The 19,600-nt window shown below is 33.2% G+C and overlaps 1 protein-coding gene across 1 annotated transcript; it reads left to right on the forward strand.

The window, feature by feature from the left end:
• The first annotated feature begins 8,203 nt into the window (after positions 1-8,203).
• LOC129872332 (UDP-N-acetylglucosamine diphosphorylase 2-like) lies at positions 8,204-19,437 on the forward strand. The gene is made up of 15 exons (XM_055947287.1): positions 8,204-8,476; positions 8,746-8,800; positions 9,001-9,152; positions 10,437-10,476; positions 11,441-11,533; positions 11,605-11,714; positions 11,827-11,901; positions 14,569-14,608; positions 14,774-14,856; positions 14,960-15,037; positions 16,503-16,646; positions 17,587-17,654; positions 18,019-18,133; positions 18,235-18,391; positions 19,085-19,437. Exons 1-15 carry the CDS (start codon positions 8,327-8,329, stop codon positions 19,180-19,182), a joined length of 1,458 nt encoding a protein of 485 aa, XP_055803262.1. The 5' UTR covers positions 8,204-8,326; the 3' UTR covers positions 19,183-19,437.
• The last annotated feature ends 163 nt before the right edge of the window (positions 19,438-19,600 follow it).

The following is a 19,600-nucleotide window of genomic DNA, read 5'->3' on the forward strand; positions in this document are numbered from 1 at the left end:
GCGTATTAACGCACTATGATTTCTTGTACTCTGCTGTATGTTATTTATGGTATTTATGTTATTATCCAATAATAATATCTACTGTTTTTTGTGCTTTGATTATACTATTGTTTGGACCGTTTTCGTTATCTACTTATTTACTCTAATATTCTTGTCTGACCTTGTTCTATGTTTTTATTGAGCCGAGGGTCTTTCGGAAACAGCCGTCCTACATTGGTAGGAGTCAGGTCTGCGTACACTCTACCCTCCCCAGACCCTACGATGTGGGATTTCACTGGGTTGTTGTTGTTGTTGTAGAAGCTCATGATTGAGATATTAGTTTTGCTAGAGATTTTGGTATTAATATGATTTTAGTCATTTTTTCGTTTATGAAAATCTGTTTTATATTATTAAATTTACATTCATAGTACTACTATTAATGAAAGTCTATATTTTAGAGTCTCTATATTTTATATATAAGGAGAACCCCATATTTTTCCTTCCTTTTGCTCGAGGATGAACTTTCAAGTATGATATATGGTGGATACAAATTTTGTTTTACTTTTGTATAACTATAAACAAGATTATAATCATATATAAGGGTCATTTAAAGAATTTTTGAGTCGAGGGTCTAACAGAAAAACCTCTTTATCTCTGATGTAGGAATAATATTTGTACTTTACTCTTTTAAATCCTCTTTTATGAAACTATACTGAATATCTTATTTTTATAAGATTAATTTGAAGAAATGAAATGTTAAGACATTTCTTGCGTTTAGAGTGTGTTACAAATGTCTTTTTTTTCCTATGATTCATGTATCACGAAATTTATCTATATAGCTTATTTAAACTATACATTAATGATGTTCCTTTCCATAAATGGTTAAAATTTTCATATTAGTTTTTTTAAGCAATACTCTTATTTAACTGTAATTCAAAAATATAGATATGATCTATAAAATTGCTTACAGGTATATTCTATTAAAAATAAATTGTAAATTTTCTGAAAAGAATGAAAGATGATAATCTAACCCCAAAACAAGTGTCTAATTAATCTTTGATTCTTATTTTTGTAGATTCAAATAATATTCAATTATCTTGACATTGATAAGAAAGGCATTATATTGCAATCAAGCATTGATCATTTACATAAACTTATATTTTATTATTATATGTATAACTATTTACACAAAATTATATTTGAAAAATATTGATAGTATTGTGCTTTACACTATGACATATTACATGACCTTTTTCCTTCCTAAATTTTGATTTAACCTCTAGAAAATAAAAAATATTCTCACGTACATAATTTGAAAATAATAGACTAATTATTTATGAATTTGCACTTATAAAATACACGTGCAACGCACGTGTTCGAAAACTAGTTTACTAATATGTTGAAATTATAAATTTCTACAGCTTATGTCGGCGGTACGATTTTTTCTTACTAGTCCATCCATTTGAAATTTTAATAGGTTTTAGGTGTGTTCCACAAAGAAAATATGTTTTGATTTTTATATATATATATTTGATTGATTGATTTATTTTATTTTATTTTTGACTAATTTTTGTCAATGAAGTAGGAAAATTAAAGTTTTATAACTAATATTTTAGATTGATCGTGTTTTTTCACCCTCCTCACCCAATCTCGTAGCCCATCCCCATAATCCTACCAATTTTTTTATATTGTTTGTTTAAATTATATACAAATATTTTTAATACAATAATTTTTACTTACATAACGAACATAAAAACCTAAATAAAACACATACTTATTTTACTAAAAAAACAAGTTTCATGAAAAACGTTTCCCTTGATAGCTAATATACTCTGCGTTCTAAAGATATGACAAAAATTGTCACGACCCAAAATGGGCCATGAGTAGCACCCACACTTAACCTCCTAGGTGAAGAACCAATGATACAACCCCAACTTACATTAACGATTCAACTTATAAAACACGATAATAATGCAGAAGTCCAAACCTTATTAAAGTAAGAAATAACAAAAGCCACTAAAATCTATTACGTAACATTCTCCAAAATCTGAAAGTCATCACATAAAGGACATCTAAATTCTAAAACTAAGTCTGGAAATGTCAAACACCTGAATAAATAAATAACAAAATGTGTCCAAAAAATAAGAATACTGTGCCATGATCGAGAGAATCCATCACGAGCCAGAAGGATAGCTCACCCTGAAATCTTATGACCTAGAGACTGACTAGAGCTGAGGCTGAGTCGAAGTCGGTGGAACAGTCGCTACACTCCACAAATAAAACAAAGAAAAATACAAGTAGGGATCAGTACAGGATAACACATACTGAGTAGGTATCATCGACCGACTCAAAATAGAAATCGATATGCATAAAGTAGTAGCGGAAAATCAACCATAGCACTTAACATGTGGCAACCAACAAGATCAAGACCAAGTGACCACACAATGAACAATTACATAATCAGTCAACAATGTCAAGACCACACATGAGGACTCAGACCTCCACATCACGCTCTTTTGGGAAATGAGTTATTAGAGATTGGGTAGCATTAAGTCATTTTAAGTTGTTCTGCTTTAATATTACCATGTCGGAACGTGACACCCGATCCAATAATACCGTATCGGAATGTGACACCCGATCCAATAATATCGTATCAGAATATGACATCCGATCCAATAATACCGTGTCGGAATGTGACATCTGATCCAAATATAATTAATTTATTATTATTTATTATTACATTCCACTTCATTAACAATATTTTATCAAGCTTTCTTTATTCAAGACACCATTTTTGATAGGACAATTTCAAGATTATAGATTTCATGGTCTTGGGATCTCAGACCAATCACAACAACATATCATCCATCCAAACCACAATAATTAAATACATCATAAACTTCACACATTACTCAATGACTGTCAATCACTATTAAGAGTCTATCTATGCTATAGAATAAAATCATAACATACCTCAATCAAAGTCAAGCAAGCTAATTCACCGGTGATTTCCTTTTCTTCGATACCTCACGTTTCCAATCTATCAAGTATACAATATTCGTAAGCAAACGAACCTGTAAACACCAATATTATATATATGTTTAACCTAGACCTATCAACTCACCCCAACTCTATAATCAACTAATATCTCAAGTCTAGGGTTAAGTCTTAATTCTTTCAAATAATATAACTTTAATGGTATTCATATAATATAATACAACTAATATTTAATTACCTATCTCGATATATCAAAATTTGAAAAAAAATCAAATCCATTACTTTGTGAAATCAGAAGCTACACCTAGAACACATATTGCAAGCTTAACCGACTCATATATCTATTCTATATATCTACATCCTAATGACTAATTAATGTCAAGAATTGCCCAATAATTAACATTAAATGCTTGTCCCCCACCATGCCTAGAGACCCACGAATAACACAACCAAGTCTTAGTACTTTTCTTTTTGTTCAAATCCAAGATGCCACTGTGCATAGCAATATGCACATTTAATTTTGCACATTCAATTTTCTTCCTCTTTCACAAGTTATTAATATAATAAAATAATATAACTATCAACTTTCATGATAAAAGACTTATGCAATGGATGATTTACCTGCAACAATTGCACTCCCCTAGTCGGCGCCGCAGGTAAGGTTTTCTCTCTGTTATTTAGTTTCTTTTCTACTTAATTATGTATTAAAATTAATAAATTTTATCCTTTTTTAATAATTGTTAATTGATATAGACTGTTAAATAAATTATCAACTTAATCCGCTAATTAAATTAGTTATTTAAATTTATCCCTCAACTAAATAACTATGGTTATCTAATAGTCCAAATACCCATTAAAAATTTACGAAATAAGTCTTTTATGAAATAAAAAGTCCTAGTACTCAAAACGACCTAATGGATCGTTACAAAAATATTACCATAATTTATAAATATTAAATAAATAATTGATTATAATTTTTTTCTTTTTAAAAATATATGTGTCACAGGCTTACTCTCCTACATTATTTTGTCAAGTTTTGGTATAAACTTAACAGTTAATATGTTAATTGTTATTATCATATCATATAACAAGGTTTGGCAATTGGAAATTACTATTGATATATTGAGCTCGTAATATTCCGTGTCGGTGCATCTCAAATTGTTTTTATTTGTTTTAATGATAAACGATGATGTAATTTATTATGAATTATTCATTAAAAAAAAAACACAAAGTGGAATATCTTGGAGTTATATCCCGCTTGTTATTTTATACTTTGCTTGTATTTCACTCATATGTATAAGAGAGGTTGTAATATCAATATTCTTATTAGTTGCATAAATAAATATTACTATTAGTTTCAACTAACAACAATATTCAACAAGTGTCCTTGATGATAGAGGAATTATGAAGCAACTTTAAAATAATGTATAATATTTGGCAGTTACCATTGTGATAGGGCAAAGAAATGGACACTCTTATCCTTTGATTTTTAATAACATAGAAAATGAAATTAAGACAACAAAATTAAATGTTCAACAACAACAACAACCTATGAGTATAATTTCACAAATAAGATCTGAAAAAGTTAAATATACATAATTTATCTTTATTTAATGAAAATAAAAATGTTATTTTCGATAAACCTCTAATTCAAAAAAAATATCTCAAAACAGTTTTAAAAAAATACAAAAATAAAAATTATAATAACAACTGAAAAACAATCATATATAGCATATAAAAATAATAATATCCATAATGAACTAATCGATAACCGAAGATTAAACATTTAACTATTTGGAAAAAAATGTCTAAATTAATTACATATAACTCACTTTCTTATTTTTAGATTTAAAATTATCTAAAAGTAATATGTTTTTTTTTACTACTTCTCATATGTTGCATTCCCTGGAGTATACTATATAGGAGTAGCTTTTATGAATTATGCAACAACAATAACATTCAAAGGGGTGTACATCATACTTTCTCCACTTTTGGGAGTATCAATATTGTTGTTGATAAATATTCAAATGTATTATATCAAAAATCAAGTATGTAAGATAAATACGATAGCAAAGAAGTCATGCTAAAAATAATTAAGAAGAAAACAAGTTCATAGCGATATTAAACAAATAATACGTTAATTTATAACTACAACAAATTAAAGAAAACAACAAGTAATACTAACATTGATGAATAAAATGTTAGGAAAGTAAAAATAACAATAACGAATAATATGATAACTGCAACAAATAAGAAAACTAGATCACAACGCTCGATTACCTACTAACTTTTTTATTTTTATGAATTATACTATACACTTTAACCTAAAGACAAACACAAAGACATGTAATGACCTGTCTCCGTCGTTAGGATTAGGCCAATGAGAAAGAATTTTGGGCCAGAAAACTTCGGATAGTAACTTTGGAAAAACTTAGTTTAGGCCAGACTAGGACGAATTCTGAGTCGGGTGAATTCTAGGGTGATCATGTGAATGATGGGAGGTCAAACCTCTAATTTGATTGGATAGACTGATAGCCAGGACGATACAGAGCATTTATGGCTTCGCATAATCACATTCGGGCGAGTAAAACTCCCGGAATCAAAATTGGCGTGAAGAGTATATTTTAATATGTCTTTGGAAGGAGGTGTGTTGTGAAATGGAGAGTTGGAGCACAAACTCCGATCTCACTGTTTTCACATATCCCGCCAGAGCGGAATTATTCCCGCCAGAGCGAGATAGGTCCCGCCAGAGCGGGGAAGTCGCGGCTTAAGTCGTGAAAAATCCCAGAAACGGTCTTTTTCTGCAAAATCAGTTTCTAGGACTTTGAGAGGCAACCTAGGGCGAATTCTATCAATTTTCCAGGGATTTCCACGCTTAAAGTAAGAATTTTACTCCCTAACTTCATACTTTGATTCCTAGAACCTAGAAAGTATGGTTGATAATCATTGGAGAAGGGTTTGAACTAAAAACTAATGGTGGAAAATAGCACTAGGGTGGGGTTAGGATCAGGGGTTTGGCCTAGAGTGTGAATTGTGCTATATTTCATGATAGTTAGGCCATTGTGTTGATCCTTTATATGTATTTACTATTTTTCAGACTAAGAACGAGAAGAACGAACCTAGAAAGGGAAGACTCTTGTTTTGTAAGGCTGTTAAAGTGTGAATTTGAGGTAGGCGATGGTCTAGTTTTCTGTATGTGTTTCATATACTTGTTAAATTGCTTCATGATATACATGTGTGTATATGAATTGTGAAACATGCTAGATTATGTGTGAAATGATCACTTGATGACCTGTTTTTGCGATTAACCTGTTCTTAGTGATATAAATACTGTAAATACTGAATGTATTTGTGATTGTTGTATGCTTCGATCGGGTGCACATTCCGACGCATAATTGAATCGGGTGTCACATTCCGACACAAAGTTGATCGTTTGTAGGTCCCTTGAGAGGACCCTTGTATGAAATTACAGCACGTGGAAGATATTGAGTTGTGATATTGCTGAATATAGTTGAACTTGAGATTAGTTGACTTATTTTGTATATGTATATGCCTATTGTGTGAAATTTACTTGTCTATAATCTGATTACTGGCTAACCACGTGATCCTACCAGTACACCATTATTTTTGTGTACTGATACTACTCTTGCTCTGCCATTGTGTTGAGTACAAGGCATATTCAGTCGGTTGCGGAGAGACCTCAGTTGGAAGATTGAAAGCTTATTCAAAGTCCAAGGGAAAGCTACTATGTCGTGCTGCCGTGGATTTTCTCATTAGTTTCAGTTCTTCTTTCAAGCATCAGATGTTCAGACACTATTTTAATATTATGACTTTTTTTGGGAGTGTTTCCCTTTTCTTATTCAGATATTTAGTTAGAGTTTTGATACGACTTTCAGTTCCTATGATGTTTCCGCACTTCTTTTGATATTTAATTTGCTAGCTGAGTTTATGGGAACTCAATCTTATTCTGATTTTTATTCATGCTTCCAAAAGTCTTTAACTGTTTATCTCGTAAGTTTGATAAATTGGGTTGAAGAAAATGATTTTTCCATTGGAGGGTTATTGTGGGTGTCAGTTGGCATCGTGACAAGACATCATATTCTTTAATAAAATATTTATGGATTTATAAAAGAACAGTCATTCCGCTTCATACAAAAACTAATTATTATGGCATAGTTGAGTACTTTCAACGCGCTTTTTATTTGAATTTTTTTTTAATTTCCACTGCTTTTTATTTGAAAAGGCAAATGATTAAAAAGAAAACATTAAGTATTAATTAATGTGGTGATAAGTATATGAGAATATTCTGGTCGCAAAAAACATCAATGAGCACGTGCACGTACTTTATGGTGTCACGTGACTATGGATCAAGAAAAATCACGACATAGATCTAAAGTAGATTAGGACATAATTTTTACTATTATCACTTTTTGGATTTTTCACTTTTTTAATATTTATATTTAATTCTTTCAATAGTTACCAAAAATTATTATATTATAAAATATTCGTTTCCTCTCAATTACGGCCATCCTAATAATGTATTGAATGATTATCTTGGATCTTGTTCATATTATTATTTTTTAAATAAACATTTTTCTATTAGTGAGAAATACCTTTAGAATTATGTCTACTTTAATTTATTCATCATTTGTTTTAAATGAATGTAGAAATCAATACTCAAAAGAGTTTTTTTTTTCATTGCATAGTGTAGAAATCAATATAAAACAAAGTACTTTTAAAATTGACTGATCAAATATAAAATGTTCAAAAAATTTATAGTAAGAAATAGTTGCTACTTTATAAATTAGAATTTTTTGGCATTTTACGTTAGAGTCAATAAAACATGATTTTTTTCTTTTCTAAATAGGTGGACTAAAAGAAATTATTAGAAACATCACATAGAAATAGGAGAAAAGGTGGACTAAAATAATTCAGTCGTATTTAATCAACTATTATAGCTTTTATTGGAAAATTAATTTATTATGAATGAGACAGAGATTTACAGAATGTATTAAGATTGATCAAAGAAACTGCAGTTTAATCCTGACGACTAATGAACACAATTAGACAACAAATTGTATGAGATATTAGATTATACTGAATATATTATTATTAGTCGTAAATTTAATCAAAAAATTGGGTGTTAAAGGGCAAATTAGTCATTGAACTATCTCCATACAAACTCTGATTCTTGTCTTGCTCGTTACTGTTTGCTCTGTATGAAATAACCACCCAACCGTCAGCAGAAATACAGCTCACAAGGAGGAAAAACACTCTCAATTCTATCACTCTTTCACCTCAGAGATCTAGAGAGAGAAACTCAGAGATCTAGATATAGAGAGAGAGAAGAATGAGGGAACCATCAATGGAGATTGCCCCAATATCTCCTCCACCACAATCCTTACTTGAAAGACTCAAGGATTATGGTCAAGAAGATGCTTTTTCTCTATGGGACGAACTTTCTTCTGAAGAAAAAGATCTCCTTGTTAAAGATATTGAGGTCCTTTTTCTTTTTTTGTAGATCCCCTTTCTTCCCAATTTGCCCTTTTCTTCTCAAATTAGAAGGAAAGTGCGTTTCTTGAATTAAGAAAAAATGTTTCTTTTAATTGAGTATTTCTTCGTTTCTGTTTAGAATGTGAATTACATGATAAATTAGAATGTTGGTTTGATTAGTTGGGTCTTATATTTCTAGTTAGATATTGTCATTTGAAAATTTTGGGTACTACTAATAAAGTGATGATTTTTAACATGCAAGTATTTTGCTTGCAGAATATAGATCTCCCTAGGATTGATCGGATCATTCGGTGTTCATTTCATTCACAAGGTCGGTGCCAACAACACTTTTTTTTTGAGTTAATTCAAATGAGTGTAAATAGTCTTTTGCAGAAATGCAGCCAAGGCTGTGTACAATAAACCCAACCCTTGTGGTTTTGGCCCTTCCCTGGACTCCGTGCGTAGTGGGATGCACTTTCGAAAAGATTGTTTACCTTAAAGCTTAGTATCTGAAAGCGTCTTTTCTTTCAGGACTCCCGGCAGCAGCGATAGAGCCAGTGCCGGAAAGTTGTGTATCAACTGTGGAGGAAAGGACAATGGAAGACAGAGAAAAGTGGTGGAAGATGGGCATGAAGGCCATTGCAGAAGGCAAATTGGGTGTGCTGCTTTTGTCTGGTGGACAGGTAATGTTACTAAAGACTTTAGAACATTCTTGACTTTTAAGCATACTTGTGCCTTTTTGCTTTTACTTGGCCCAGCTGAAAACGTAAAGGTGTCAAAAAATTTGTGGCTGACTTAGATTGGTTAACCATTTTGGTATGATTTCTTATCATGCAGTTTCATGAGGTTCTGTGCTGCCACTATGAAACTCTTGACTCTAATCAAGGGAATGAAAAGTAGGATATGTTAATGTTTATGCATATGGAGTTTCTTTAAAAGATGTTTTCTTCAGTGAGATCTATAATCATTTCATGTATAAAGTAAGATAAAGTGTATTAATATTTTCTTTTGATAAATAGGAAAAAGTATTATAATATTACAGAGGTTCTTACCAAGTAAGAATGGGGACACCATGTCCCATTCAATGTGATTTTCCAGTATCTGTCTCATTATAATATAGATTGTAAACTTGGCTATCATTTATCACTCTACTCATTATGTTATAGGTTGAAAACTTAGTACATGTAACTGCTGGTGGTTATCACTCAACTTACCATTAAGGATAAGAAACGATTTGTGATCCTAAATATTTTATGATGCATTCGTAGCATACCTATAAAGATTGCCTCTGTTTTGCTGCCTCTTTGATTGACTAATTGGTGCATTATTGGTTGATGCTTCTACTTGCAAAGATAGTTATATCTGTCCTAATAAAAAGAAAAAAGTTAGTTAATTCAGTAAAAATATCATAATAATTAATATTTTAAAAGTGCAGTGTATATTTATCTTAAAATATAAAATCACTTTTTGATTGTTCTAAAAAATATTCTTGATTGTGTGTTCCTGTCGAAGGATTAGATATTCTTAGTTTCTCAGTACTATCAGCTTAATTCAAAACTTCAACTCCCCCCCCCCCCCCTCCTTTTTTTTTCTTTCTATTTTTTAGGGTAAGCAAAAGTGATTATCTGGAGCTTTTATTTTCTGAATATATTTGTTACCCTTTGGCTAGACTAATTTGCATTATGATTGACGAGAACAGTTATAGATCACCAACACTGGTCTAACAGGTCACCTTTTGGTCTTTGTTAATAACTTTTTCTTTTTTTTGCTTCCAATAAAAATTATAGTAAAGGTAAAATCTATTGGAGCCTGTTCTAGTTTCAAAGGGTTTGACATGCAATGGGATGATCTGTCCAAAAACTTTTTGGATTTGTGATTTTACTTTGTTATTCCTATATTGTAATTTAGGTGTTGTGGCTATTCTAAATTTTCTGGTCTAGATGTTGAGAATATGACTTTTGATGCAGGGGACTCGACTTGGTAGTTCTGACCCCAAAGGATGTTACAGTGAGTAATTTTTATATTTATTTGACATTCTTATGAGTTGCCTAATTTTCTAATTCTTTTTATAGATTTTTGTGGTTGTTCCCTCCAATCACACTCAAAGATGTAGTTTACAGGATGTACAATGTTTGCTACAATACCTTATTCGTAGTGATTACCTGCCAACAATATGTTCCCACAGTTGTTGACTCTTGGTTAATTCTGGTGATAGTTGGCTTTATAAACAAGTATTTTCTTTGTAACATTTTAAGAGGTCTATGGTCATCATCTGTGCTGTATGAATTCATGGTACATAACAATTATTTCTCTTTGGCATTGTTCGTAGTCTTCCTAGTATGTAAGTTAAACTATCAACTTTTTATGATAGCGAAAAAAGAGCCAAGTTATAAAAAACTACGCTTATCAACGTAAAATCTACATGCCTTGTCAAATATTATTATGTTGATGGGATGGGCAAGATATTTTTTGCGGAAGTATAACAAAGGTCACTTTCGAGTATTTTAAAAAATTGAACAAGGTAAAAAGTTAGGTAGTAATGTATTTCAGCACTGTCATTGATATATCTATTTCTGACTGGCATTGTTTTGTACTGAATGGCATGGTTCCACTCTTGGGAAAACTTGGAACATATTTGAGGTTTGGTATATCTTAATACACAAGAATATTTTATAGTAATTTTTTTAATCAACACTTAACCGGTAGAAAAACTTTCTGTGGCAGTCATGTGGAAATTTGGAAATCACTGATTTAGAGAATTCCAAAGACTCTTTTTTCTCCATAATTAATGATATTTTTTCCAAATTAAAACCTAAATACTTTCTTTTTGGATGGATAAACATGCAGCTGCTATATTATTTCCATCTTTTCTCTCTAAAGGGGTGGAGGGTGAGGAGGGATGGTGGGATATAGAACTATGGGAAATACAGCTTCTACTTATTCATGTTCTTTTTTACTTCTTTTGTACCAGATATTGGACTTCCATCTGGGAAGTCGCTTTTCCATCTTCAAGCTGAGAGAATTTTGTGCATTCAAAGATTAGCAGCTATAACTGCAAATGAGGGTGAGCTTCTTGTTCAATGCCCTTGGGTGTTAGTTTACGTATCCACACTCTAATATATAGTTAGCATTCAGGTGCTGGCATTGTTCCGATACAGTGGTATATCATGACCAGTCCATTCACTGATGAACCTACACGCAAATACTTTGAAAGTCATAAGTATTTTGGCCTTGAAGCAGACCAAGTAAGATTTCAATCTTTACCCTTTTTTCTCTCTCATTTTTATCTAATTTAATCTGAGAGTTTATTGGGTTTTGATCTTTTTTTTGCATTAAAGAAATTTTTTGTTAATGCAGGTCACCTTCTTCCAACAAGGTACCATACCTTGTGTTTCAAAGGATGGAAGGTTTATCATGGAGACCCCATACAGGGTAGGTGATTTTTTTCTTCAAAATTTTTTCTATCAGATGATTTCACAAAGTCGGTCATCAAATCTCATGCGTATGTTCAAGCTGCAATGTAGTGAAAGCATTTTATAAGCATATGCGAGATATTTTGCTGCTACTAATGAAAGTCTAATTGTTCAATAATTTAATTTACACAGGTGAAATAGAACCTTTTGTTTAAGCTCACTATCCTAGAGTTGCATGTCCAACTAGAGATGTCTCACTTTACCTTCTTTTTTTATTCCGGGGATAAGTAGAAATGTTTTGCTTACCTTTTAACCTTATGCACTAAGCTTGCTAATCTTATCTGTCTTGAGTAGTCAATAGCTTACCAGTTTGCGTAGTATTTCCCTCCAGTTTGGTTAGTATAACTTGAGATGCTTTACTTATTTTCCAATCTTATGGCAAAGGTTGCTGTCTGTTGGGAGCAGTCAACACTTCACAATTTGTAGAGTACTTCCTTCCTTGTGTGCTAGTTTCACAGTCTCTGTATAAGGGTTCTTCTTTCTCAGCTAACAAGATCGTAATGGGCCTCCTCTTGATCTCTTCCTTTGGTGGCGGCGGACATATTAGTGTCTCAACACGCAAATCTTGGACACCTTTCAACTCTCATAACTGAGCTCTAAGCTGTTCTCTGTTAGTTTTGTTCTTCTTATGACTAAAAATAAAATCCATCTATCAACCATGTATTTCTAAGTTCAACACAAATCATAGAAGAACATACTAGTCGGATTACTGAGAGATTATGCATTGTTTTTTGAGTTTTTACTGTATTAAGTTTATATTGCATGAACTATTTCAAGCTTTAGGAGGTATGGTGTCATAAAATTTGTTGAAGGTGTGACGTCGGCGTCCACTGCACTCAGCGACCTACTTTGCTCTCTCTATTTGTTTTGTCTACTCTCTGGATTGGGCTCTGTACAAAATGCAAGGACTGCAGGTTTAATTCCGTGTCTTTGTTGCCGTACCTTCTAGTACTCTGTGTATCAGTCCTTGAAAAACTTATTATTTTTATTCTGATAAGATCAAGGTTCATTACTTGTGCGTGACACAGAAAATAGGATATTTGCAAGATGCGCTTGTTGATTTGGAGAATCACCAACCTAGTAACCCAGATGCTCTCTTTGTTAAGTAGGTGTAAGTGCATGAAATATATATATATATATATATATATATATTGTTAATGAATTAGGAATTGAACTAACTGGTGATTCACACATAGAATCTCGTTTTTGCTTGTTTCTGTGCCTTGACACTTACTCTATTGCCCTCCATATAATGACCATTATATTTTATTTTCTAGTCTATACTTGCCACACAACCTATTTCCAAGAGAGAAAGTTTTAAGTATCTTGGATCCGTAATCCAGGGTAGTGGGGACATCGACGATGATGTCACACATCGTATTGGAAGCTTGCCTCTGGAGTCTTGTGTGATAAGAAGGTACCAATTAAGCTTAAAGGTAAGTTCCATAGAGTGGTTGTTAGACGTCCTTGTGGTATGGGGTGGAGTGTTGGCCAGTCAAGAACTCACATGTTCAGAAGATGCATATTGCGGAGATGAGGATGTTGAGATGGATGCGTGAGCATACTAGGAGCGACAAGATTATGAATGAGGTTATCCGGGAGAAGGTGGGAATGACCACGTGGTGGACAAGATGAGGAAAGCGATACTGAGATGATTTGGGCATGTGAAGAGGAGGTGCACTGACACGCTAGTGAGGAGGTGCAATAGGCTGGTCGTAGGGGGTACGCGGAGGGGTAGAGGTAGGCCGAAAAAGTATTTGGGGAGGTGAGTAGACAGGACATGACGCAATTTTATATTACCGAGGAGATGAATCTAGATAGCAAAGAGTGGAGGTCGCGTATTAAGGTCGAAGGTTAGTAGGGGTAGATTGTTATTTGCTTGAGAAGTTTGTTGCGTAGTACTAGTTATACTCTTGTAGTTCTTGCCATATTTGTTTATTCACACTATTTTGCGGCTGCTTTTCTTGTTAATTGGTAGGCTTTCTTCATTGTTTTCTTCTTCTTGTACTTTGATGCACTTGAGCTGAGGGTTTTTCAGAAACATTCTCTCTACCTCGTAGAGGTAGTGGTAAGGTCTGTGTATACTCTACCCTCCCCAGACCCCACTACGTGGGACTTCATTGGGTATGATGTTGTTGTTGTTACCGCCTAAACTTCGGTACTAGAAATTGACGAATTACAGCAGCGCTTAGTAAACTTAAGATCCTACTAGCGAATGGATTTACTGCTGAAATTTTATGACACTTGGTGACTTGTGTCAGAATTATACAAAGGGGTCTAGATAGTTTGAAATTCCTGGTACAAGAATTGTGGAATCAGATAAAGCATGTGAGGTTGATCCATGGATGGTTCTCTCCCTCTTTCCTTCTCTCCCCTCCTTTGAAAGGTCAATTTGATGGAGCAAAGAGGCAAAGAGTGCACTGATGTAGTGACTAGGCATTAACTTAATTTTGTTGCAGTTGCTGATAGTAAGAGTTATACCAGTTTGTACTTGTAATATATCTGTATTTCCATCTAATTTTCTTTGATATTGTTACTTAGTTTTATCAAAAAATAAAATTACTACTTCAGTTGTGGCTATATTCTAAAGTGTTGATAGGATATTAAAGCTTTCTGGTTGAAGCAGGTAGCAAAGTCTCCAGATGGAAATGGTGGAGTTTATACAGGTACAGTGATACCTCACTTTTTTTTCCTATTAAGGAGCTATACTTTAAGCATTTTTCTCTCAATGCAATAGAGTACTAGTTGAGAACTTTGAGATTTGGACAGATGCTATTTGCTTGTAGTCTACCATATTGGAGTCTGTCAATTAACATTTAAATTGTTTCCAGCATTGAAATCTTCAAGTTTATTGGAAGACATGAACTCAAGAGGCATTAAATTTGTGGATTGCTATGGAGTTGACAATGCTTTGGTAATTGTGCTTTTCCTCCCACTTTTAATAATGGTTTCCCATAGAATGAAAGTTTTAGCAATTTGTTCTGTTAAGATTCATAATAATTGTTTTCTGGAAGCAGGTTCGAGTGGCAGATCCTACCTTTTTGGGTTATTTCATTGATAAAGGTGTGTCTGCTGCTGCAAAAGTTGTACGTAAGGTGAATAATTTTGTTTTCAGTGTTCTGTTTTTTCTTAAAAGAAACAATCTATACTTCTCCTATCCAACTTTTTGTACATTCAATTTAGCATCTGAGAGGGTAGGAAATAGTTGCAATAATTCCAATCCAGTATCTGTTCAGGATGCCAAATCAGATAATCTGTTTCTTTTGTTTCCTTTTTAGAGTGTCTTTTTGTTTTGTGAACGGAAAGTCACTGGTATAGTTGTTAGATAGGTTAAAAGATGTTTTTCTCAAGTATAAATCTAACTGAGCAAAATGTAGCAGAGTTGTAATTTTTTAAAGGTCGATAAAACTTGATGAGTTTTGTTTCTTCACTGAGATGATTGTGTAGTTTTTATGGTCTCTGCAACTATGTGGCTCTTGCTAGCCCACAATGAATTAATGTATATCTCTAGTGTTGGTGAGACCACATAGAGAGGAATATCCGCCTCTGTTTTTGGATGAAAACAATGTCATGCTTCACTCTCATGTTCAGGGTTGTAGGATACCAACATCAGAAACTTTATACTATTTTCATATTCCTTGTGTCTATATATCGGTACTAAGTTGAAATATTTGAGCATGATGGTAATTCTTGCTATATCAACAATATTCAGTTCAAAAAAATAAACAATCTTGCTAGATCAACAATATAAGCTTGGCTTTTAATTACTTTGCCTTTAGTGTTAAGTTTAACTTGTTTAGGTCTTGGAAAGGTTCTTCGTTCAGTCCATTCTTTTCCAAACTAATATTTGGATTTTACATTTCTAATATGGTTGAAGGGGAGCCTTGGAGTAACTGGTAAAGTTGCTGCCATGTGACCAGGAGGTCACGAGTTCAAGCCTTGGAAACAGCCTCTGGCAGAAATGCAAGGCAAGGCTGCGTACAATAGACCCTTGTGGTCAGGCCCTTCCCCGGACCCCGCGCATAGTGGGAGCTTTAGTGCACCGGGCTGCCCTTTTACATTTCTAATATGGTTACCCCTCTTCCATCAAATCCTGGAATACTTGGTTCTCACAAAATAAATGGACTCTGATAAGTACAGGAAGCCGTTGCTTTCTATATTTTCCCTAAGAGAAGCAAAAGACAATAACCAGCAGCAGGGTACTAGGTACATTAATCTATTAAAGAGAAAAATCCATCCAAAAGGCTACGAAGTATCAGCAGAAACAGTGTATGAGATGTTATTTTTCTAGTCCAAGAAAACTAAGTGGAAGTTTGGTGTTTCTGTGATGAAGCAGCAGTGGAGCTTGGATTGGATATGAATTACATTTATTTACCTGACTTGTCAACATAATCTCATTCTTCTTATTGACTTACCTAAAAAGTTTTTTTATTCTTTTTGTGTAGAAGATAGTGCATCACATTTTAGAGTTTGCATCAATCATCATAATATTTTAATAGAACACTTCAGAAAGAAGTTATAACGTATGCATGTATTGATTTTTATGCATTCTGATTGTAGGCCTATCCACAAGAGAAGGTTGGTGTGTTTGTACGTCGAGGTAAAGGTGGACCACTTGCTGTGGTTGAGTATAGTGAGTTGGATCCTTCACTCTCTAGTGCAGTAAACCAGGAAACAGGACGTCTTCGCTTTTGTTGGAGCAATGTAAATTCAACCTCTCACCTCTCCATTTCTCCTATCTCCGTTCTTTCCTTAGATTTGTGTCTCTACTTCTTTCCCCACGAATAATTTAGAGGGACTTTACTAATAGTTTGCAGCAACAGGTTTTCACATATCTAGTCAGAAGCATTCTATTGATTTGTGGCATAGTATTTTTATCAGGATGGAAATTGAATCTTGTGTATCCTTCTTACCTCACTTGTAAATTTAGGTTGTTGTTTTCGACAGAAAACTATGTTATAAATCTTAGCCAAAACCTTGACCATTTTCCTTGATAATTTTCAGTGAGAAAATCGTGGAGTTCCTATGATGCTATGATTTAAAGAGAGTTGTCACTAAATCTTCTATATCAAGTTTGATGCTGCCAAAGTTATTCTGATGATCACATTACCATGCTAAAGAACATCTGATAAGAAAAATATACCTCTTATCTTGAATTGTAAGGGAACATTTCAAAATAAACCTGCTTTTTACTCAAAACATGTGAGTGAGTTCTCTTAGTTGGCGAAATTCAGATTTGTATGCATGAAGTTTTTTTGCTGAACCAAAGTTTTCCTTTTTTTTTGTTGATAAGTTAAAAAAAAAAGGGAGTTTAGTTCAAGCAGAAAAAAAGAATCTTGTTGGAATTATGCTCTTAGTCTTAGATGTGGTGTTTAAAGAAATAGAGGGAGGATTTCAATAATTCTGATGAATGCTGTAAACATGTTCTCATTTGTTAAGATAGTTTCTTTGTTATGTGGGACAAAAATACAAACCTCGCAATCCTTTTGATATCAGAAAAAATAGATAAAGAATAGTGTTATCAAAAGAAAAAGAAAAGGGTATCTAGTGGACCTTGTGAAGAGGAAAGCAAAGTTGTTATGTATGAACCTATTTCTTCTTTTGTAGATAGCTTTTTGATTTACTTATGCATTTTCCTTTTCAGGTTTGCTTACATATGTTTACTGTAGATTTCCTGAATCAAGTGGCAAATGGCCTTGAGAAAGACAGCATGTGAGCAATGCCTTTCTGCTTTGTATTTGTTCTGTTTGGTTGCCTAAAAATTTTAAAGTAATGGCTTTAGTGGCTATATGTTAGAATCAATCACATACCAATACTAGAAGCATAAAGGCCATAAATCGGTGGAGACGGCCACAAAATAAGGCTATTACTTTCAGACCTATAGGTACTAATCCTTCATATCAGCACCCGACTATGCTCTACATGTGCGCTGCATATCTGACTATTTCTCTAACTCTACTGCAACCTCTTCGTTTGTTTTGACTCTGGGGAGTGGCTATGTTCTGCAAACATAGGTGGAGTTAGCTATTATTGTTGAAATACCAGTCTAAAAAAAGCTTTTACAACATGATTGCAGTTATCATCTTGCAGAGAAGAAAATCCCCTCAATCCATGGTCACACAGTGGGATACAAACTGGAACAATTCATATTTGATGCTTTTCCTTATACACCTTCGACAACGCTATTTGAGGTAATTGTCATTCTGTTCTTGTCACAATACTTCGAAGTCTCCAATAGCAGCTAAATGCATATCTGTCTAATACCGGTATTTGAAATGTTTTGTCTATATAGGTTGTACGTGAAGAAGAATTTGCTCCAGTTAAAAATGCCAACGGGGCAAACTTTGACACTCCTGATAGTGCTAAATTGCTTGTTCTTCGTCTCCACACCCGTTGGGTAGTTGCAGCTGGAGGCTTCTTGACACATTCTGTGCCCTTATATGCCACAGGTAATTTGATGTTTTGGGAGAATATTTTTGAGAAGTTCATAATGCATGGTGCAAACTAATGTTTGAAGGTTAATTATCATGAGGCCAGAGATGCTAAATAGTGAAAAATAACTTGTTTGACTTTGCAAAAACACTAGAGGTCGTTTGGTATGATGGATAGGGAAATTTATTATCCCGTATAAAACTGTGTTACTTATATACAAAAAATATATCGTACTAATATAATCTCTGCTTAACTACTCATGTAGTGTTTGGTTTGTGATATTAAACTCAATAACTTCTAAGAATTTGACACCAGAACCCAAATATTGTATAATTAATACTGGTATAACCTATGTATTATTTTGTACCAAATAGAATGTGGAATAAGAATATGTATACTAGCAATTCGTGGATAATAGTATTTAAGACAAACATGCCCTTTAAAGTAGGTAATTCCTACATAACAATCCATGGAAAATTACTCATCGGATAACAATCCATGCATAACTATTCACCATATAACCTTTGCATTATTATTCACTGCATACAAGTTCTTACATTATGATTTTAACTTAACTAGACCGTAAATCCAACTCGTTTGGGACTAACGTGTAGTAGTTGTTGTTATAGACCGTTAACCAAACAAACCCCTAGTGTAACAGAAATAAGTGTTTCATAGTCTTCTCAAAGTTTGCGCGTTTAACTTTTCAGGTGTGGAGGTTTCACCACTTTGTTCATATGCTGGTGAAAACCTGGAAGCTCTTTGCCGTGGAAGAACATTCCATGCACCATGTGAAATCTCGTTTTAGTTTCGATTTGATTTCATCAAGTAAATGCCAGAAATTTTTTCTCCACTTTATACAGTCCCTTTGAGTTTTGATAATTTTCACTTTTTTTCTTTTAGTAGCAACTTTTTTTTTTCCATGTTCACAAGGGTTGTCTTTTCATATTCTGCTGTAGACAATAGTGTAACGAGAACACTTTATTTCATACTACTAAATGAGGAAGCTTTGGCTTGTATTTTTTATGTATAATAAAATGATGCAAATGTAATGGATTTAGTATGTATAATTTTCATTTAGGTTGATTGGCGTATAATTTTTGTAATATGAAATATGTGAATTCTTGGTTGAAAATTTAAACTCTTCTTTAAAGGCCATCCAAGATTACAGTGCTTTTTTCTTTTTTTCTGAAAATGTACCTGAAACTACGTTACTTCATAATAAT

Source organism: Solanum dulcamara, chromosome 11 (genome assembly GCF_947179165.1).
Source record: "Solanum dulcamara chromosome 11, daSolDulc1.2, whole genome shotgun sequence".
Taxonomy (NCBI): domain Eukaryota; kingdom Viridiplantae; phylum Streptophyta; class Magnoliopsida; order Solanales; family Solanaceae; genus Solanum; species Solanum dulcamara.